General features: G+C 37.6%; 2 protein-coding genes across 2 annotated transcripts; both read left to right on the top strand.

Moving 5' to 3' along the window:
* The first annotated feature begins 6,664 nt into the window (after positions 1-6,664).
* LOC107615632 (uncharacterized) lies at positions 6,665-7,036 on the top strand. Its single transcript, XM_016317680.1, has one exon. The coding sequence runs from the start codon at positions 6,665-6,667 to the stop codon at positions 7,034-7,036; it is 372 nt and encodes a 123-aa protein (XP_016173166.1).
* An 8,341-nt stretch (positions 7,037-15,377) lies between these two features.
* LOC148544864 (uncharacterized) lies at positions 15,378-15,833 on the top strand. Its single transcript, XM_088499002.1, has 2 exons — positions 15,378-15,575; positions 15,633-15,833. Exons 1-2 carry the CDS (start codon positions 15,378-15,380, stop codon positions 15,831-15,833), a joined length of 399 nt encoding a protein of 132 aa, XP_088355128.1.
* The last annotated feature ends 7,227 nt before the right edge of the window (positions 15,834-23,060 follow it).

Here is a 23,060-nt window from a genome sequence, read left to right as displayed (position 1 = left end):
CCCAAACACCAAAATATTTACTTCCTTGCCCTTTTTAAGATCAAAAAGGTGTTCTTCAATGTTCTTCATCACACTCAAAGTGTTCTTCATGTTCTTCGTAAATTCTTCAGATTCTTTCTCTGTTTTTACTCGTTTTTCAATTTTTTCAGCAACCGATTTTTACCATAATTCAAAATAAAATTGCATTCACTAAAGCCCCTTATTTCCTACTTGATTTCAACACAAATTCAACCCCAATTTAAGTCCTAGGGTTTGTTTTTCCAGCAGCCATGAAGAACACAAATTCAAAGTTGAATATCATCAAATTTCATCAAATTTTCACCAAAATTTCAACAAGAATCACTCATATAAACAATAAATTTCAAGAATAACCAAACCATATCATAATCACACAACTCAAACACAATCAATCAAGATTAAATTCGTTAAACCCTACCTTGATTTGCTACTCCAAATCCGGTTACTCTTTGAATTGTTCTTAAAGCACTTTTTCCTCCTAAAACACATCAAGAACAACTTTAAAACTCTAAACCATCAACTAAACGAAATTCATCAGCATCTTAGGAAGGTTATCCTGACCTTAAATGTGCAGGAAATCAAAGATCTTTGGCCCACAAGTCAAGCTAAGCAAGAGATCTAAGGAAGAACATCAAGAAAACACTTGTTTAAGCATGTTTCCTTGAAAACCGAATTGAAGAGGGAGGGAGACAGCCATCTCACCTTATTTCCAGCCTTGATATGTTATATGGTTATGTAGAGAAAGAAGAGAGGATCATTTTGGTGAAATTGGAGTTTTGATTTGAGTTTTAGTTCAAAAGAAATCAAGCTTTGAAGATTAAGTGTTCATGAAAGTTTCACTCTTTTCTCTCTTGTTATTTTCGTCCAAAATGAAGAAATGAGACAACCTTGGAGTGTCTTGGGGGTGTAGGGTGAGTTGTGATTAGTTGGCTTGGAGGTGGATTAAAATAATATTAAAATATCTCAGGTGTATAACTACTAAAACTAGATGTATCGGAACACTTGTAAAAATATCTCTAAAAATTATTTTCTAAGATACTAGAATAAATGACACTAGTAACATATTTATTATGAGAATAAAACATGTATAATGAGGCCTTAGCATTGCTAAAGTCATCAGAGAGTGCTGGTGCTAAGCTGTACCAGTAAACTGTGAACCCGGTTAAACCGATTTTCTGTTTTTAACTAAAGCTGACCAGATAACCTTATAATATCATTCAAGAAGCTTCTAATACTAATATAATGATGATATTATCCTATTATCTCTCATCTCTCATGAATCAAGTCGGTTTGTCAAATTAAGACTATTTACAGAAACTAGAATCAAAACCCCTAACCGATACGGTTCAAAAACTAGGTTCTTCGTGATTGCGTTATCGAGCTTGCCTCAGAAGAGGTTCTAGCTTAAGGATGACATAATGACAATGAGGATCAAGATACTTGTTGATATAGAAGAGGTGTTTCCTTTACTGATCTTCTGGAGAAATTCGTACTTTCAGAAAATATCTCACGTACTCGAAAATTGGGGTTGTTATAGCATTTAGTGTCTCAACTTCATGAACTCCTTTCTTCTAAGGGATTCCATGATTTACAGGATTCCTTTCAGAAGTGTACATGAACTAGTTGTTAGCAACCATTTCAATGAGTTCTCTGGCTTCTGCAGGCATTTTCTTCAAGTGGAGAGATCCACCTGCAGAGCTGTCCAATGAAATTTTGGACATCTCGGACAAACCATCATAGAACATGCCTATGATGGACCACTCTGAGAGAATATCAGGAGGACATCTCCTGATCAGTTGCTTGTTTCATTCCCAAGCTTTATAGAGGGATTCACCTTCTCTTTGTCTGAAGGTTTGAACTTTCACTCTAATCTTTCTCATCTTTTGAGGAGGAAAGAACTTAGCCAAAAAAGCATTAACCAGCTTTTTCCAAGAGTCAAGACTCTCTTTAGGTTGGGCATCCAACCAGAACTTAGCTCTGTCTCTTAAGGCAAAGGGAAAGAGCATCAGATTATAGATTTCAGGATTAACTCCATTAGTCTTTACAATATCACGGATTTGTAAAAATTCTACTAAGAACTAATGTGGATCTTCTAGTGGAAGTCCATGGAATTTGTAGTTCTGCTGTAGAAGAGAAATTAACTGAGGCTTAAGCTCAAAATTGTTAGCTCCAATGACAGGTACAACAATGCTTCTGCCATAAAATTCAGAGGTAGGCATGGTGAAGTCCCCAAGGACCTTTCTGGACTCCTTTTGTGGTTCGGCCATGTCCTCCAGTGATTATTCAAAACTTTATGAGAGGTCTCTTCTGGAGTGTTGTGCTTTAGCTAGTTGTAAATGCCTCCTCAGAGTCTTCTCAAGTTCAGGATCAGGAGTCAAGAGGGGTTCTTTATCCCTATTCCTGGTCATAAACAAGAAGAAAAGAAGAAAGAAAAGAAAGAGACTTCCAATAGAAAATAAGCTCCTCCTTAAAGTCAGAAGTAGAGAAAGAAGAATAAGATAAAAAATAACAATAAAAATAAATAAAAGAAGTAGAAGTAAAATACCTTAGAAATAGTAGATAAGAGTAAATAAAAGAAGATAGAGTAAAAGAGAATAGAAAAGAAGAAAGCTTTTTGTGCCACTTGGATCAAAGAGCTTCCAGTTAGATGTGAAGAAGAAGGAAAGAAGATAAAGAAGTTGAAGTAGAACAAGGAAAGGAAGTAGAGTTCGAATAAATAGAGATGAGAAGAGAAGAAGTATAAATAGAAAAAGTAAAAAGAATTAAAATATGTTTTGTTTTTTATTTATTTAATTATTTTCAAAAATTAGGTTATTAATTTAAAAAGAATTTAAAATTTAAATGTTGATTTTCAAAAAATAGAAGGAAGAGAAGAGAAGAGAGAGAAATTTTTGAAATTTAAGAGAGAAGAGAGTTAGTTAGGTAGTTTTGAAAAATAAGAGAGAAGAAGATATTATTTTCGAAAATTAAGGAAGGAAGAGTTAGTTAGGAGGTTTTGAAAAATAAGAGAGAGAAAAAGAGAAGTGGTTTTCGAAAATTAAGAAGAGAGAGTTAGTGCGGTGATTTTGAAAAATATGAGAGAGAAGATAAGATATTAATTAAGAAAAGATAAAAATAAAAGATAAGATGAGAAAAGATTTCAATTTTAAAAATAAGATAAGATAAGAAATTAAAATATTTTGAAAAAGATATGATTTTAAAAAAATTTGAAATTTGAAAAAGATAGGATAAGAATTTTTTTTTTTAAATCTTGAAAAAAAAGATATGATAAGTTTTGAAAAGATAAGATTTTTGAAAAAGGTATGATTTTTAATTTTTGAAAATTTTGATTTTTAAAAACTTGACAACTAAGATATGATAAGATAAAAATTTAAAATTGAAATCCGAATTTTTATTTTAAAAATTTAAAAATTATATTAAAAAGATAAGAAAAGATAATATTTTTTTATTTTTGAATTTTATGATGAAAGAAAAAAACACACAAAAGACACAAGACTTAAAATTTTTAGATCTAGCACCCTTGTTTTTCGAAAAATTTTGGAGAGAAACACCAAGGAACACCAAACTTAAAAATTTTAAGATCAAGACACATACAAGACTTAAGAACACCAAACTTAAAATTTTTAGAAAACCAAAACAAAATTTTCGAAAAACACAAGAAAAATAACAAGAAAATACCAAACTTAAAAATTGAAACAAGATTTAAACAAAGAAAAATTATTTTTGAAAAATTTTTAGAAAGAAAGACTCATAAAAATCAAAAAACACAACAAGAACAAAAACAAAAGACTCAAAACAAGAACAAAGATTAAACAAAAAAAAAAGAAAAATATTTTTGAAAATGTTTTTAGAATTTTTCGAAAAAAATTGAAGAAGAAGAAAACAAAATTTAAAGACTCAATTAAAATAATGTAAAATAAACTTACATGATCTAAGGAGCAAAACAATCCGGCAGTTTGTCCAAACTCAACAATCCCCGGCAACGGCGCCAAAAACTTGGTACGCATGTACACAAATCCCACACTTTTCGTACAGCAGCAGTACCAACAAGTGCACTGGGTCGTCTAAGTAATACTTGAGCGAGTCAGGGTCGATCTCACAAGGATTGTGGCTTGAAGCAAGCTAAGGTTGTCTTGCAGGTCTTAGTTAGGCGGATCAGAAGTTGTTGGATTAAGTATATGGAGTTGGATGAAGTATCATGAAACTATTAAAGGAATAATAGGAATTATATGCTGGGAATAGAGTTGAGAGTTGGAGTTGCTTTGCCTTTCTGAATTAACTCTGGTACTACTGCTCTCTTTGCTTGTGAGTGTTTTCTTCAACGGCAGGCTGTATGTGATTGACACTGGTTTGAGCAGCTGTCAATACTCCTCCGGATCTGAAACCCAGGTTTGGTGTGGATCCATCTCTACTTGAGGGTGAAGTTCCTGCAGGCTATTCTCCTTAACGATCTACTCAAAACGCCATAGACAAGGTCGGATCTTCCAGATCAAAGAAAGATGCATCTTTTTTAATTATAAATTTTTAAAAATAAAAGAGAGAAATAGAAGAAGGAATTTTGAAAATTAGGAGAGAGAAGAATTAGTTAGGAAGTTTTGAAAAAGAAGAGAGAGAAAAAAAAGTAACTAATTAAGTAAAGATTTGAAAATAAGATAAGATAGAAGATTAGAAAAGATTTGATTTTTTAAAAAAAGTCAACAAGATAAGATAAGAATTGAAAAGATTTGAAAAAGATTTAATTTTAAAATTTAAAGGAAGATAAGATAGAAAAGATAAGATAAGTTAGGTAAGAAAGATAAGATACGGAAGTTAAGAAAAGATAAGTTTTAAAAATTAAAAAGATTTTAAATTTGAATTTTAAATTTGAAAATTAAATTTTGAATTTTAAATTTTGAAATTTTAAATTTTGAATTTTTGAAATTCAAACAAGATAAGATAAAGATTTGAAAAAGATTTGAATTTGAAAAGGTTTAATTTTTAAAATTTGAAATTTAAATTTTGAAATTGAATTTTAAAATTTGAAATAAGATAAGATAAGATTTTTTAATTTTGAATATTAAATTTTTTACTTTTAAAAAAAGATAAAAAGATAAGATAAAATTTTAAAAAAGATATAATTTTTTAAAAGATTTGATTTTAAAATTAAAAAACTAACATAAGATAAGATAAAAATTTAAAAATTTGGTAATCCATCATCAGTTGCTCATTTTCAGGAAAAATGACCTTACTTTGATAGAAGATCTAAATGCACCACTTGGCTGCCATTATAAATTCTCCATCGGGTATACCTTCTCTTTCAATTCTTTTTTAACTGACTCCGTTACAAAAATTGTAATATATTAAATATATTAATTTGCATTGCTTTATCCATAGAATGTATGATTTTTTGTTGAAATTTGTGTAGTCAGTAGAAATGAGAGACTGCAGCAAGTTATTGTGCTAAATTGATGGTGGAAAATAGAGGGCAAATATTTCTAAAAGGAATTAAAAGATGATAATATTCTACATTTTTTGGTTATTCAAGATTTTTTGTGACGATGAAATGAAAATTATTGCTTATTTGATTTAATTTTGTCAGTGGTGTATTAGACTTTTTGATCTATTAATTTGTTACGGCCTGGCCCAAACCACTAGCGGGCCGGCCTGACCCGAGCACCACCCGACCCGGACGGTCAGGAGCGAGACGCTCAATCGCCGATCTGGACATGTGTCCCTGCTAGCTACACTTCAGCTGTGAGAAGGAGGCATCAAGGAAGGTGGGTCTGTCCTTGATGGGCCCACCTCTGACATGGTATATATGGGGAAGGTCCTGTCCTTCTCCCAAGGTACGTTACATGCCACATACCCTTTTTCGCCTGCACATATCACTGACTAGAGCGTCGGAATGTCTTTGCAGGAGACACCCCCTCCTCACGCGAAGTACTTGGAACGTCGCCTACCCCGACTCGGTGACGCACGACCAGGTGAGATCTCCCCTCCTCAACTGGGATACCAACCCGAACCGTCCGGTACCCGACCTACCGAACATTGGTGCCGTCTGTGGGAAATTATCGCCTGAATGGATGTTGTTCTGGGCCCAGGAGAAATAGGCCGCGAGACCGAGCGCAGAGGGGAAGCCTCCGCGGCTTCTCCCCGGCAGCGCACTAGGTCCCTGCCAAGACGAACCACACGATCTCCCGAAAGACGCCCTTTCGGAGGAACTGGCGACAACAGCGCCAGAATAATACAAGAACTACGCCACAGGATACAAGACCTGGAACGCCGGCTGGCCGACCGAGAACTTCGTCAACAATCTCTTGAATCGAGCTACTCCCGATCCGTCTCGAGAAGCCGCTCCCGACGAACAGCTAGCCCACAATCCGAGCCCGAAAATGCCAGGGAGGGAGCACGTGCAAAGAGGTGCCATGACCCCCTCATATATGCCAGGAACGGCAGGCGCACCACAGAGCGAGACCATGAGGACGCTCGTCGAGAAAACGACGAGGGAAGAACGACCAGAACGCAGGGACCAGTGATAATGGGCGCAACCCCATACCATCGTTCCATCCTCGAGGTCCAGCTGCCAAAACACGTTGACAAGCCAACGGACATGAGGTACGACGGAACCTAAGACCCGCAGGAGCACCTTACAGCTTTCGAAGCCAGAATGAACCTGGAGGGAGTGGGAGACGAGGTAAGGTGCCGCGCTTTCCCGGTCACCTTAGCGGGGCCTGCAATTCGGTGGTTCAATAACCTCCCGCAGGGCTCAGTGACCAGGTTCTCGGACATCAGCTGCGCCTTCCTAGCCCAATTCACAACCAGAATAGCGAAGGCAAAGCACCCAATCAATCTACTTGGAGTGACCCAGAGATCCGGTGAGCCGACCAGAAAATACCTAGACCGATTCAACGATGAGTGCTTGGAGATCGACAGGCTGACGGATTCGGTCGCAAGCTTGTGCCTGACGAACGGACTCCTAAACGAGGACTTCAGAAAGTACCTCACCACGAAGCCGGTGTGGACAATGCAGGAGATCTAATGTGTAGCCAGGGAGTACATTAACGATGAAGAATTGGTCAGGTCGTGGCTGCCAACAAACGGCAACCCTCTCACAATCAGGACCGGCATCACGGGAGTGGAGAAAGACAAAAAGAACACACCAGGGATGGCGGTCCAAGTAAGACTCCCAGGCCGTTTCCTCGTGTCGGGAAGTTCACTAATTACACCCCCTCACCGTGCCGATTATGGAAGTCTACCAACAAATAGCCGAGAAGGGAATTTTGTCGAAGCCCCGACCTTTGAAGGAATGAACAGGAAGGAACAAGAGCCTTTATTGTGACTACCACAAGGGCTACGGGCACAAGACATAGGATTGCTTCGACTTGAAGGATGCACTGGAGCAAGCGATCAGGGATGGAAAGTTAGTCGAGTTCTCCCACCTCATTATGGAGCCGAGGAGATAGAACCGAGACCACGATGGCTCAACAGGTACTTGAGGAGCAGTGGGTTGAATTTGGAACTTATCAGCTGCAAGGCGAGGCTCAGTATTGGTGGCAGGGGACGCGGCGTATTCTGCAGCCTGATGGGGTTGTAATCTCTTGAAAATTGTTCCGAACAGAGTTCTACAAAAAGTATTTTCCCAATTCAGTCAGAAGTATTAAGGAACTTGAACTGCTTTAGCTGAAACAAGGCCAGATGACTGTAACTAAATATACTAACAGGTTCAAAGAGCTGTGGCAATTTTCCCGAATCTGTCAAGGTGTGCCTGAAGATTTTGCTGAGTGGAAAGGAATCAAGTACGAGGGAGGCCTTCGGGGCAATATTCTGAGCTTCGTTGCACAAATGGAAATCAGATCTTTTCTGAGCTTGTAAATAAGATCCGAGTGGCAGAAGAATATGTGAGGAAAACCACAGTGGAAAAGGGAAGCATGAGGATGCCTTTCCAAAGGACTCCAGGGAGGAATTTCGCACCAAGAGGAACTAACTTCAAGTGTTGATTTTCACAATAAGTGGCAGGGCAACTTCAGAAGGCAGAATGCTAATGCTAATCAAGAAAGAAGGTATGGGAAGCAGCCACAGTAGGACTTGAGCTGTTAGAGATGCGGGAAGTATCACCCGGAGGAAAAATATTGGCAAAGATTTTCACAAAAATGTCATGTTGCAAGTATAGTTCTAAACCGACAATTAAACCTCAATCAATGTTTAAATTGTTTGTCACTTAAGCAAACCCAATAAAATTAACCGAAGTATTTAAACCTCGGGTTGTCTCTCAAGGAATTGCAGGAAAGTATGGTTATTATTGGCTATGGAAAAGTCTATTTTTGGGGTTTTTGAAATAAGGAACAAGAAAATATAGATTATGAGAAAAATAAACTAATAACTAAGAAAGCTCTGATTGAGAATTAGAAGTCCTATCCTTATTATCATTGTCAATTGTGATGGTAAATGTGAATTTCCTTCACTTAGTTAACCTCTAACCAATAGAGAAAAGGGCATACAATCAACTTGAGTTCATAAGCCCAAGTCAACTCATAGTGAGAGACTAGATTCAGTGAAGTTCAAGCTAACTAGCAATCTTCAATTACCATTCAACAAGAGACTTTGACAACTCAAGAGTCTCTAATTAATCAATCCAAGACAAGAGCATAAAAATTTAAATTAAAATCTAACCAAGCATTTTATCAAATACTTAGAAGGCACAAAATAAAAACATAGAAAACTAACAAGACATAGCAAAATCTAAGACTAACAATTGCAAGAGGAAACAATAACAACAAATTAAAGAAAGCAACCATAAACATGAAAACATAAATTGCATTAATATGGATTAAAGGAACAAGAGGAATTCATAAACTAAATTGGCAACATAATGAAATCAACAAGAGAAGTAGATAAACCAACGTACTAGAACAAATAAAAGTAGAAGAAAACTAAATTAAAGTAAGGTAGAAATTTGAATTTGAGAAGGAACAAGACTAAAATCCCTAAATCCTAGAGAGAGGAGAGAGTTTCTCTCTCTAGAATTCTACATCTAAAACCTAAAATTGTGTGAATGAATGTCAGTGATTGAATGACTCCCCCCTTCCAGCTCGACTCTGCAGCATCTAATCTGTATTTTGGGGCCTGAAACTGGGTCAAAAGCAGCCCATAAATCGCCCTCAGCAAATTCTGTTTAATGTAGCATGTGACGCTCATCACGCGTACGCGTCAGCCACGCGTGCGCGTCATTTGTCTCTTGCACCAGTCACGCGTACGCGTCATCCACGCGTGCGCGTCAATACCAGACTCTGAAATCCTTAATTTCTTGTGTTCCTTCCACTTTTGTATGCTTCTTTTCCATCCTCTAAGCTATTCCTGCCCTAGATGAAAACACTTAACAAATATATCACGGCATTGATGGTATTAAAAGAGGATTAAAAATTAGCAAATTTAAGGCTAAAGAAGCATGTTTACAATCATAGCACAAAATTAGGAAGGATTTGTAAAACCATACAATTTATATGAATAAGTATATGAATAATTGATAAAATCCACTCAATTCAATACAAAATAAACCGTAAAATAGTGGTTTATCAATCTCCATACTTAAACATTAGCATGTCCTCATGCTAAGCTCAAGAGAAGCTATAAAGGAGGTGAAGAGGAATGGTTGAATTTATGAAATGCAACCTATCTATATGAATGCAACTAAATGCAAAATGCTTTTACATACTTGGTTAAAAGTAAATCAACCTTCCAAAAACAAATATGAACCGAATTCTACTAATTCAAATTCCAAAATTAAAGACAAGTAGACGTGCAAGAAGAAAGCTCGTGAAAGGCGAGAACAAAGAATCGAGCATCGAACCCTCACCGAAAAGTGTATACACTCTAATCACTCAAGTGTTTAAGGTTCGATTCTCTCAATTCTCTACTAATCTTGCTTTCTAAGACTTGCTCTTCTTCTACCAATCAACAAAAATTTAATGCACGAATACAAATATCAAGAGGTCTTTTAAGGCTTGTAATGGGATTAGGGTCAAAGTAGGATTGTATTTGGTCATGTGGACAAAAATTTGAACCCTTGATTAACCTAAAGTTCCCACCTAACCTAAGACAATCCATGTAATCAAAATACAAAATCTAACTACCCATTAACTATGTTTAACACCTATTCATGCATCCGAATTTGAGTACAACTCATATGCATTGCTACCACCATTTACTTGGGGTATTTTGTCCTTTTGATTTATTTTATTTTTTCCCTTTTTTTTTTCTTCTTTTTATTTTTCTTTTACTTTTGGTTTTTCTTTTTCTTTTGTTTTTCTCAATGCATATGATTAAGGTATTGAATGCATGAACATGTCCTCAACATTCTTTTCACATTTTCACAAGAAAGTCTAACATACTCAATTCCCAAACCAAATGTTACTATACCCAATTTCCCCACACTTAATTCATGCACAATCTCACTAGTCTAAGCTAAACAAGGATTTAAATTAGGGATATTTATTATTTTCTGGTTAGCGTTAATGATGTGCTAAAATAAAGAACAAATGGGATAAAATAGGCTCAACGTTGGTATGCAAAAGATAATAAAAGGGTAAGGCCATATGGGTATGTGAGCTATAGTAAAACAAAGGCCTCAATCACGTAAGTGCATGCATACATCAAACAATGGAAATATAGAATCAAGCAAGACAAAGATCACAATTTTAGAGAGAACAACACACACCAAAATAAAACATTGGTTAATAGGATGCAACCAATCAAATAGGTTCAAAATCTCACTGGTTTTGTGTGTACGAGCTCTAAACCATGTTCCAAAATAAATTTTTTCAAGCAAGTTCAACAAAAATTTTTATTCAAATTAGTGGAATGCTATAAAATAGTTTCTTGGGAAAGAATTCATCACTTCAACCAAGTAGTACATAAATGCAAGCAACTAACTACACATGTAATATATTATGCAATGCAACAACTAACTAATAAAGAAAATTAAACATTGGTGTTGAAACATGAAGCAGTTACCTATGGAAGTCGGTCTCGACCTCCCCACACTTAAAGATTGCACCGTCCTCGGTGCATGAAAAGATGTGCAATTGGACGGGCTGCTACAACTGAGGCGCTTTCTCCAAAGATTGTACGGCGGAACTTGTTTGTTGCCCATTTAGAAGTTCTCAGTTTTCCTTCTTGGTGGCCATCCTGAAAGAAGAGAAAAAGGAAGAAGAAGAACCCACAAACAAAGATATGCAAACAAATAAAATATGGGTGAGCTAATGCCAAATATTAATGAGATTCTCTACTACATGGTAGCTACAACATGCAAGTGAGAAAACAATATAGAAAAATGGCATATCAATAGTGCAAGAATTGCAACAATGAGAGAGAGTGTGTGTGTGGGTCATGAAAGACAATATAAGTTTATATCAATACAAAAGGAATACAAGTGTCATAAAAGATTAGCATTAACCTATAAATAATATCACCCAACAATATAAAACAAGTCACTAAGCACCAAAATAATAGAAGAAATATTCGACAGATGAGTAAGAAAATTGAACACCAATGTTAAAACAACAATTATAGAAAAGAAAAGGGAAATAAACAACAAATTTAAATTGCAATGAATGCAAGTATGCAAATGTAATAAGTAAAAGAAAAGAAAGATAAGAAAAATGAGAAGAGAAATTTTGAAAAGTGAGAGAAGAAATGTGTAAGAGAGGAAGAAGAAAGAAGAAGAAAGGAGAGAGGAAAGAATAAGAAAGGAGAGAAGAAAGAAGAAGAGAGGAAAAGAAGAAGCGACGCATAAGCGTCACCCACGCGCACGCGTGGGTTGCAGGATGAGGAGGTGACGCGTACGCGTCAGTCACGCGTACGCATCAGTCACGCGTACGCGTGGGTGTGAAATGTGCTCCTCGCACAACACGCGCACAGTTCCCGCGTAAGTCTCGGGTTTTAGTACTATACCATCAAAATTTTTGCATCGACGCGCACGCGTCGTCCACGCCTACGCGTGGATGGCCAAAAGTTTAAGTGACGCGTACTGTCTGTGAGGTGCACGCGTGGGTTGGGTTGTGCACCTAGCACCCCACCCGCATAGTTCTAGCACAACTCTCGGGTTTTTGTATCGAGAGCAAAATTGTCATCTACGCATACGCGTTGGTCACGTGTATGCGTGACAGCCCTATATATATATATATATATAAAATAAGCAAACAAGCTACCACAGTAATGCCAAAAATAGTATTAAACAAGTAAAACCACAACTTAAATTAAATAATCCTAACTAAAAATAAAAATTCAATTTATTTCCAATATAAATAAAAGAGAAAATAGGAAGAATTTACCATGGTGGGGTGTCTCCTACCTAGCACTTTTAGTTAAAGTCCTTAAGTTGGACATTTGGTGAGCTCCTTGTCATGGTGGCTTTTGCTTGAACTCATCTTGAAACTTCCACCAACGCTTGGACTTCCAATAAGCTCCAACATATCCAAGTAAATTCACCAAGCCTTGATGAAGTTCTTCACACGCTTTGAGCTCCCAAAGTTGATCCTCTTGTATGCCGGGATCCCAAATCTTGTTTCTACACCCGTGTTTAAATGGATCATCATTGTTCCAACCGGGTGGCAATCAATCCAAATTCTCAATGAAGTACCAAACTCTTCTCTTAGATCCAACCAATTGATCACTACTCCAACCCTTGTATCTAGCTCTTGAAATCGTAACCTTGACGAGTCTTGATTTGCAACTCCAACCACTAAACATCCTTCTCTTACGCTTAATTCCACAAAGCCTCCTAAGTTGACCATCTGTTTCAAGCATACCATACTCAAGCGGGACAATAACGCTAATAGAGATAAGTTTTACCCACTCAAATAAAAGAGTAGATGGTAGCCTAGGTAGAGAAGTCTCCAACGATCTTGACAAAGCAAATTCAACTCCCGTCCAACCTTGCCGAAGGACTTCCACCTTTTGAAAGGATTCTTCACCTTCAGGCTCTTCCTCGCCGAATTCATCCAAATCTTCTCTGTCACTCAAATCATTAATATGAGGTTGAGAGAGATCTACCTCAATGTTTCTTTCAATTTCATCGGGAGAAGGTTCTTCAAACTCAAGGGGTTCACTTGTGGATGTAAATTCATGACTAGGATGGCTTGATTCATGATCATCATCACCAAGGGAACTTGCTTCTTGATCTATCCCATCTAATTTTTCATAGGGAACATGCCTTGGAGGTTGTGGACTAGCCTCCTTAACATTAATTTCAAGCTTCTTGGAAGAATACTCTACAACTCTAGATTCCCATGGAGGTTCAGCATCTCCTAAGTCTTCAACCACTTCTTCCTCTTCAACAATTACGGCTTCCTCCAATTGTTCCAATATAAAGTCACATTACTCACTTTCCACTGGAGTTCTGAATCTCTCCTTTACGTCGAGTTCTTCATTAGATTCTCCACATGCGGCCATGGGGGTACTTTAAGTGTTGGAGTGCAATGAAGCTAAATTATCTACTACCTCGGTCAAGGTAGCTATGAACTCTAGCATCGTCTGCTGCATCTCTCTTTGCCCTTGAAGAAGAACACCAAGGGTGTCATCCATTGGAGAGTGTAGTGGTGAGTATTCCCGCCTGTCACGCGGGTGACCCGGGTTCGATCCCCGGCATCGGCGCCAAAACCTTGACGGAGAAAAAATGTCGGTAAAGATTTTCACAAAAATATCGCGTTGCAAGTATAGTTCTAAACCGACAATTAAACCTCAATCAATGTTTAAATTGTTTGTCACTTAAGCAAACCCAATAAAATTAACCGAAGTATTTAAACCTTGGGTCGTCTCTCAAGGAATTACAGGGAGGTATGGTTATTATTGGCTATGGAAAAGTCTATTTTTGGGGTTTTTGAAATAAGGTACAAGAAAACATAGATTGCGAGAAAAATAAACTAATAACTAAGAAAGCTCTTAGCAAGGACTGAGAATTAGAAGTCCTATCCTCATTATCATTGTCAATTGTGATGGTAAATATGAATTGCCTTCACTTAATTAACCTCTAACCAATGGAGGAAGGTCAAGTGCATACAATCAACTTGAGTTCATAAGTCCTAGTCAACTCATAGTGAGAAACTAGATTTAATAAAGTTCAAGCTAATCGGCAATCTTCAATTACCATTCAACAAGAGACTTTGACAACTCAAGAGTCTCTAATTAATCAATCTAAGTCAATAGCATAAAAATCTAAATTAAAATCCAACCAAACATTTTATCAAACACTTGGAAGGTACATAATAAAAACATAGAAAACTAACAAGACATAGTAAAATCTAAGACTAACAATTGCAAGAGGAAACAATAACAACAAATTAAAGAAAACAACCATAAACATGAGAAGTAGATAAACCAAAATACTAGAACAAATAAAAGTAAAAGAAAACTAAATTAGAGTAAGGTAGAAATCTGAATTTGATAAGGAACAAGACTAAAAACCCTAAAATCTAGAGAGAAGAGAGAGCCTCCCTCTCTAGAAATCTACATTTAAAACCTAAAATTGTGTGAATGAATGTCAGTGTTTGAATGATTCCCCCTTCCAGCTCCACTCTGCAATCTTTAATCTGTATTTTTGGTCTTAATACTGGGTCAAAAGCAGCCTAGAAATCACCCCCAGCAAATTCTGTTTAATGCAGCATGTGACACTTGTCACGGGTACGCGTCAGCCACGCGTGCGCGTCATTTGTTTGTTGAACTAGTCACGTGTACGGTCATCCATGCGTGTGCGTCGATACCAGAATCTGAAATCCTTAATTTCTTGTGTTTCTTCCACTTTTGTATTCTTCTTTACCATCCTCTAAGCCATTCCTGTCCTAGAAAACCTAAAAATACTTAACAAACATATCACGGCATCGATGGTAATAAAAGATGATTAAAAGTTAGCAAATTTAAGGCCAAAGAAGCATGTTTTGATTCATAGCACAAAATGAGGAAGGATTTGTAAAACCATGCAATTTATATGAATAAGTGTATGAATAATTGATCAAATCCACTCAATTCAATACAAAATAAACCGTAAAATAGTGGTTTATCAGGGAGTCCCGTGCAGATTTGGAACAGGGGTGTGTTACTTTTGTGGACAACCAGGGCATTTGGCTGGGAATCGTCCAGAAAAGAAGAAATAAGAGACTGGTAGAGTGCAGTAGCCAAGGAGAGTGTACACTACTTCTACAGTAGGTGCTGAGGAATCAGAGGCTTTGATCAGAGGTAACTGTGAAATAACTGGTAGAGTTTTAAATGCCTTATTTGATTCGGGAGCAACACATTCATTCATTGCATTTGAGAAGGCTGACGAATTAGGGTTGAAAATAGTGGTCTTGGGGTATGATTTAAAGGTGTATAATGCTACCCATGAGGCTATGGTAACTAGGTTAGGATGTCCACAAGTTCCGTTTCGAGTACAACAGCATGAATTCGTGCATGATTTGATCTATCTGCCGATGGATGGTCTTGATCTCATTTTGGGACTGGATTGGTTGTCCATGAATCATGTCTTGCTTGACTGTTCTGAGAAATCGATTTACTTTATGCCAGAAGGATCAGATGGGCTGGTTGTGGTGAATAGCTATTAGTTGAACTCCATGACAGTGAATTGTTATAGGTGTGACTGTCAGGGTATTATGCTATTGACTGCTAGTGTGTCGGGTGATGACCAGAGTCTGGAGCAAATTTCGGTTATTTGTGAGTTTTCGGAGGTATTTCCTGATGATATTGATGAATTTCTACCTAACCGAGAGGTTGAATTCACAATTGAGTTGGTTCCTGAAGCAGGTCATATCTCAAGTGCTCTGAAAAGAGAAAAACCATCGGCTTAGAATTTTCTTCTTGGTTAAAAAAATAATTTTGTTGCAACTATAGTTCCAAACAGACAAGTAATGCTCAATCAGAGTTTAATTTTGTTTGTCACGAGTGCAAACCAATAAAAATCGAGAGTATTTAAACCTCGGGTCGTCTCTCAAAGGAATTGCAGTGAGGTATGCGTATTATTGGTTATGAGGTCCAATGAGTTGTTTGCATATAATAAGACTAGAAATTAAATGATAAGAAAGTAAATCAAACAACTAAATATAACAAATGCTAAAAAGTGGCATTCATGACAAGGATTGAGAATCTAGGCTTTCTATCCTAGTCACTAATCATATTACAATAATTATCAAGAGGTAATCCTATTTAGTCATCTCCAACATTGGAAGAAGGTATAATGTTATCTTCACATGAGAGAAAGTCAAATAAGACTAGTTAATCTCAATCCAAAAGTCCTAATCAACTTACTAATTGAATTAGCGAGAGATTAGAGTCAATGGAAATAATATTAACTAACAACTCAAGATCACCAATCTAAATTGGGTATTAATGACTCAATATTGCCTAATTTCTCTTTCCAATCCAAGAATGCTCAAAAAGCTATTCTAAAATCCAACCAAGCATTTTGTCCAACACTTGGAAGGCATAAAAAGAAAGCATGTTAAATTACAAGAATAATAAAATCTACAACTACCCAATGCAAGAAATTAACAATAACAACTAAGGAAAGCACATTAAACATGAAATACCTCAAATTTGCATTAAAGAGAATGAAAATTAACAAGAGTGCATGAACATAAAAGTAACCAAAATAAGAAATTAACAAGAAAAAATAGGAAAATCAAGACAATAGAACAAGAAATTGTAAAGAAAATAAGATGGAAACAAGAAATTAAACCTAGATCTAAGAGAAATTAACTTAATCCTAACCTAATTCTAGAGAGAAGAGGGAGCTTCTCTCTCTAGAAACTACCTAAAGCATGGTCTTAATCTCATCTAATTGCTCCCCCCTTGACCCATCTTGAATTCTGCATCAAATAGCTTCAGAAATGAGTTGGATTTGGGCCTGGAAAGCTCAGAAATCACCCCCAGCAAATTCACTTTAATGAGGTCACGTGATCAGCGTCACGCGTGCGCGTCGCTGGCAGATTCCCTCCTCACGTGTATGCGTGGGTGACGCATGCACGTGGCTTGCAGATCTCTTACTCATACGTACGCGTGGATGACGCGTGCGCGTGGCCATGAATTCTGCAAATGCTCATTTCTTGGTGAATTCTCCACCTTGCATGCTTTTCTCTTGACCTTTTCTATCCAATACTTGCCTTATGAATCTGAAATTACTCAACAAACATATCAAGGCATCGAATAGAATTAAAGTGAATTAAATTTAGCTATTTTAAAGCCTAAAAAGCATGTTTTCACACTTAAGCACAAATTTAGGGAGAATTACAAAATTATGTTATTTCATTGAATAAATGTGAGATAAGTTGATAAAATCTCCTAAATTAAGCACAAGATAAAGCACAAACTTGGGGTTTATGATGCTCCTTGTAGCTTGTCATCGTTAGAAACGGCCGAGCTGAAGGCTAAGCTGGAAGATCTGTTGGGTAAACACTTTTTTCGACTGAGCGTTTCTCCGTGGGGAGCGCCAGTGTTACTGGTAAAGAAGAAGGACAGAAGTATGCACCTGTGTGTCGATTATCGGCAACTGAATAAGATTACTGTGAAGAATAAGTATCCGTTACCAAGGATCGATGATCTAATGGACCAACTACAAGGAGCTGGTATACTTTATAAGATTGATTTGCGATTTGGGTATCACCAGATATAGGTTAGAGGTGAGGACATACCGAAAACTGCTTTCAGGACACGTTATGGTCACTATGAGTACACAGTGATGTATTTTGGGTTGACCAATGCTCCGTCAATATTCATGGACTACATGAATAGAATTTTCCGTCCGTACCTGGATAAGTTTATTGTCATCTTCATTGATGACATTCTTATTTACTCCAAGAGTGAAGCAGAACATGCGGATCACTTACGAACTGTGCTACAAATCCTAAAGGATTGAAAGTTATACGCCAAATTATCTAAATGCGAGTTCTGGAAGAGCGAGGTGAAGTTTCTTGGCCACGTGGTGAGCAAGCAAGGAATAGCTGTGGATCCTGTTAAGGTGGAGGCAGTGATGAATTGGGAGCGACCAACTTCTGTGACAGAGATCAGGAGTTTCTTAGGTTTGGCAGGTTATTATCGGAGGTTCATTAAAGGGTTCTCACAGCTTGCCTTACTTTTAAATAAGCTGACTAGAAAGGATGTGCCTTTTGTCTAGACTCCTGAGTGCGGGGAGAGTTTTCAAGCATTGAAGCAGAGGTTGACCACTGCACCTGTGTTGGTGCCGCCAGAGTCGAGTGAATCGTTTGAGGTGTACTGTGATGCATCCTTGAAGGGTCTGGGATGTGTGCTGATGCAGCATCGTAAGGTCGTGGCATATGCCTCACGGTAGTTAAGGCCGCATGAGATAAATTATCCAACTCACGACTTAGAACTTGCTGCTGTTGTGTTTGATCTGAAGATCTGGAGACATTATCTCTAAGGCGTTAAGTTTCAAGTTTTGTCAGACCACAAGAGCTTGAAGTACCTCTTTGAGCAAAAAGAGTTTAATATGCGTCAGAGGAGGTAGATAGAGCTTTTGAAAGACTATGACTTCGAGTTGAACTATCATCTTGGAAAAGCAAATGTTGTGGCGGACGCCTTGAGTTGGAAGTCTCTATATGCTGCTTGGATGATGCTGCGAGAAGAAGAGTTATCGAAAGTATTCCAAGGTTTGAAACTGGGAGTTAGAAAAGAATCCGGGACTTTGTGAGACAGCTGCTGATTTTTAGCGATTTTAAAGCTGAACTCCTGAAAGCACATAAAGATGATAAACAATTATATAAGGTTTTACCAGCAATTGAGCAGGGAAAGCGGTGGAGAGTGTCAGAGGATAAGGATGGACTATGGATGTTCAAGGATCAAATTATTGTGCCGGACGTCAGAAGCTTACGGCAGGATGTCTTGAAGGAAGCTCATAAGAGCGGGTTTTTAATCCATTCGGGAAGCACTAAGATGTATCAAGATCTGAAGACAATGTTCTGGTGGCCAAGAATGAAGAATGACATGGCATTGCATGTTTCCAAATGTTTAACTTGTTAGAAAGTGAAAATTGAGCACCAGAGACCATCAGAAACCCTTTAGCCTCTCAAAATTCTGTAATGGAAGTGGAAAAGTATTACAATGGACTTTGTGTCAGGCTTAGCTAGGACAAGAATGGGTTATGACGCCGTTTGGGTGATTATGGATTGACTGACCAAGTTGCTCACTTTCTCCCCATTCGAATGAGTTGCACGATGGAGCAGTTAGCTCGGATGTACATTATGGAGATTATAAGGTTACACAACGTGCCTTCCATTATCATATCCAATAGAGATCCTCGATTCACATTAAGGTTCTGGGGAGCCTTTCAGCGAGCATTTGGGACTCAGTTGAGCTTAAGCACTGCTTATCACCCTAAACAGATGGTCTGTCAGAAAGAACAATCCAGACTTTAGAGGATATGTTGGGAGCTTGTGTTTTGGATCAACCGATGAGCTGGGATCGATATATGCCTCTAGTGGAGTTTGCTTATAACAATAGCTACCATACGAGCATCAGGATAGCTTCGTATGAAGCTCTGTATGGGAAAAGGTGTCAGTATTTGCTTTGCTGGTATGAAGTAGAAGAAATGAGCTTGTTAGGACCTAAAATGATAGCTGAGACCACTGAACAAATAAAAAAGATCCAAAACCGAATGCTTGTCACTCAAAGCTGTCAAAAGAGCTATGCTGATCAAAGGCAGAAGCCTTTAGAATTTGAAGAAGGTGAGCATGTCTTTCTGAAAGTTACTTCAACCACCAGAGTGGGAAGAGACATTAAAATGAACAAGCTGAATTCCCGTTACATCGGACCATTTGAGATTTTAAAGAGAATTGAACCGGTGGCTTAAAGGATAGCTTTTACAGTCGCATCTTTTGAACATGCATGACGTGTTTCATATGTCGCAGCTCGTAAATACACTTCCGATGCAAGTCATGTTCTGGAGCCAGAATCGGTTCAAGTAAGGGAAAATCTGATGCTTCCAATAATCCCAGTTAGGATCGATGACACCAGCATCAAGCATTTGCGCGGGAAGGAAGTATCATTAGTGAAAGTAGCTTGGTGTCGGGATGGTATTGAAGAACATAATTGGGAGCTCGAGTTAGATGTGCGGAAAGACTAACCACACCTCTTTTCAGGTAACTAAATCTGAATTTTGAGGGCAAAATTCTTAATTAGGTAGGTAGGATGTAAACCCCGTTAAATTAGTAAATAATTAGTCAATAAATTAAATTTTAAAAAAGAAAATTAAAAATGTGAACATTATATTAAATTAGGATAGAGATATTTAAAATGAGAATTTTGACACTAATTTCAAAGAATTTGGCCCAAGATTGGGCCGAACCGGGCTCAAAACGAGCCCAAGGCCCAATTCAGCCCATTAGACTTTAAAGGACACAGCTTTCCCTTCCTCCTTCCTTTCCATTTTCATGCTACAACCATTTGGGGAAGGGGAAAAACATGTAAAACTTCCAAACCCTTCATAAAAAATTCAAACCACCACAACTTCTTGCTCCGAGTTTCGATTGCACACCGTTTGTGGCCACGTGTTCATCGCGTCGAGCTCTACGAATCCATCGGAATAATTTCATACGTAATTCATTCTATCACCGCAGTCTCTCCACCCCTCAAATTTCAAAATTTAAAAGTATTCAAGTTGAGAATTGGTTGGTTTTAGTTCTCTAGGTTCAATCTAGCTTGCGAAACTTGTTGGACTTGCCTCTCTCGGTCCGTGGGTACGGTGAAGATCACTAACCCTAGCTATTGGAGATATTGGAAGCTTGATTGGAACATGGTTGGTGCTAGAGTTGGATTTTGGTATTGAGGGATTGCTCTCCACTTAAGTGGGAGCCTTGGGAAATACGTGGAAATCGGCCAAGTATGGCTTAGGTTTCTCGTATTTAATATATAATGTCCTGCGAAAACTTAGGCTAGAGAACCGTAAGTTGGAATGATTATGCATGTTGGGTGCTTAGTATTTATGATACTGATTGATGATCTAAGTTAAGCATGTGTGGGTGTTTATGGTTATAGTGGGAATATAATACTCCTTTGCTGTTTATATATTGTTGGCAAGTTGATAATATTGATTGTATATATATGTATGGTAGAATGTTGATGATTGTGTTAATGGAAGCAAGAAGCTTAGGGTGTGAATTGGGTAACAATTGAAGTATGATGTATTGTGGATTGACGAGTGGATAGTAGTATTATCTTGATATGTTATGACATGTTTTTCTACTGATCATAGGTGTAGGAAGTGAATATTGAGGTTTGGATCTTTTGTGAAAATTGGGTTTGGCCAAAATTCGGTGAGCCATAACTTGGCTTCCAGACCCTCAAATAATTTCAAACTTGTTTCATATGAAAATTGGGTCCGTGAAGTTTATGCCATTTGAAGAACGGATGAAAAATATTTTAAAACAAAAACATTATGCGCGTCGGAAGCTCGGAGGGCAAAATTGAAAATTCTGCAGCATTCAGCATTTTGCTGATTCAGCACAGCTTGCGTACGCGATCACTCCACGTGACGTGACGAAACTCTTCGGGTTTGGCTACTTGCATACGCAAGCAGTGTGTTTGCATATGCAAACAATGATTTTTAAGGGTTTGCGTATGCGACCACCTGCACGCGACGCGACCAACTTTTCCAAGTTGGGATTCTCGCATACGTGAACAGGTAGCTTGCGTACTCGAGCACTTTTTTAAGAACACCCACGCATACGCGTGGCCCCTGTTTCAGCAAATCTGAATTTTTTGTTTTTAAGGCAAATTTCAAACTTCTAAACCTCTATTTTCATTCTTAGTCGTAAAACATAGTAGAAAGCCTAGTAATTAGTTGAAGCTAGGAAATGAAGATAACTTAGGAATAAAGTAAAGCTAAAAAAAGTGAAGAATTAAGCATTGGATATATGTATACTTGGAGTGCAATTGGTGGTATAACTTTGATGGTAGGAATATGCAATGTTTTTAAATGATTATGAATATTATTTAGCTTATGCACTCAAATGATCTGAGATACGAGTTTGCCTGGATAAAGTACCGTGGCTTGCCACCACGTGTTTCAGGTCAAAACTCGATACTCTGTTTATCCTACGTCGTAAGGGTGACTGGGCACGTATAATATCCTGGGAATGGTAGCCCCCATTGACTAAAGTTATATATATGAATATATGAATTATAAATAAAAACAGAAAAAGCCATGCATAGACTCATGGGGATGCGCGACAAGAGACATTCCAAGGGTTTAGCAAACCAGACATGTCGGGTTGGCTTGATAACCAACATATGAGCCTCATTAGCCATAGGACAGGCATACATCATGTGCATTTTTTTTTTTTGTTTTCTATGAATTACTTGGAAATGCCTAATTGAATATATTATGTTAATTGTTATATTTGCTACTTGCACTACTTGTCTCCTACCTATGCTTGCAATTGTTTATTTGTCTGTCTTTGCAAACTCACCGGAGATGGAGGAACGGAGGAAAGGTGCACAGGTTTAGTGTTAAGATTAAGTTTAAGCTGGGTTTAGAATCCCCTAGATAACTACCCTTTTTATGGTATCTGTTTAGTACTTTAAACATTATAATATGAATGTCGGTGTTCTAGGATTATCTCTGGCATTCCCAGGACCTTATGTCTTATTTGCATGGCACCTTTACCATGCTGAGAACCTCCGATTCTCACCCCATACTATATTGTTGTTTTTCAGATGCAGGTCGAAAGGCACCTCGCTAGGCGTTTGGACTTCTGAAGCGGAGTGGTTTCGGGTTTCATTTTTATGCATAGTTATGTTTATATGTGCTTAGCTTCCTCTCCGAATAACTTGTTTATTTTGATTCTCTTAGAGGTTTATGGAGAGTTAGGATTTTGGCTATGTATTTGGGTTTTGGGATATGTATATATATATATGTAAATATTCTCCAGCCATCCTTAGCTTCGCAGGCTGAGTTAGGAGTTTGTTACTTTGTACTCTTCGGCCCTCTATTCTCACTTTCTATTTATTTATACCTATGATCTTTAGTTTTCTTCGTAGGCAAGTTATCTCGTTTTCTGAGCATT

Source organism: Arachis ipaensis, chromosome B9, assembly GCF_059453495.1.
Source record: "Arachis ipaensis isolate K30076 ecotype BB chromosome B9, ASM5945349v1, whole genome shotgun sequence".
Taxonomy (NCBI): domain Eukaryota; kingdom Viridiplantae; phylum Streptophyta; class Magnoliopsida; order Fabales; family Fabaceae; genus Arachis; species Arachis ipaensis.
The sequence above is the reverse complement of the archived record's forward strand: the minus strand, read 5'-3'. Positions and strand labels throughout refer to the sequence as shown.

Excerpts from the sequence above, each read along its gene's own strand:
- LOC107615632 (XM_016317680.1), top strand. The coding sequence starts at position 6,665 with ATGAACCTGGAGGGAGTGGGAGACGAGGTAAGGTGCCGCGCTTTCCCG.
- LOC148544864 (XM_088499002.1), top strand. The coding sequence starts at position 15,378 with ATGGTAACTAGGTTAGGATGTCCACAAGTTCCGTTTCGAGTACAACAG. Across the intron at positions 15,576-15,632 it reads GATCAGATGGGCTGGTTGTG|GGTATTATGCTATTGACTGC; the intron begins GTGAATAGCTAT and ends TGTGACTGTCAG.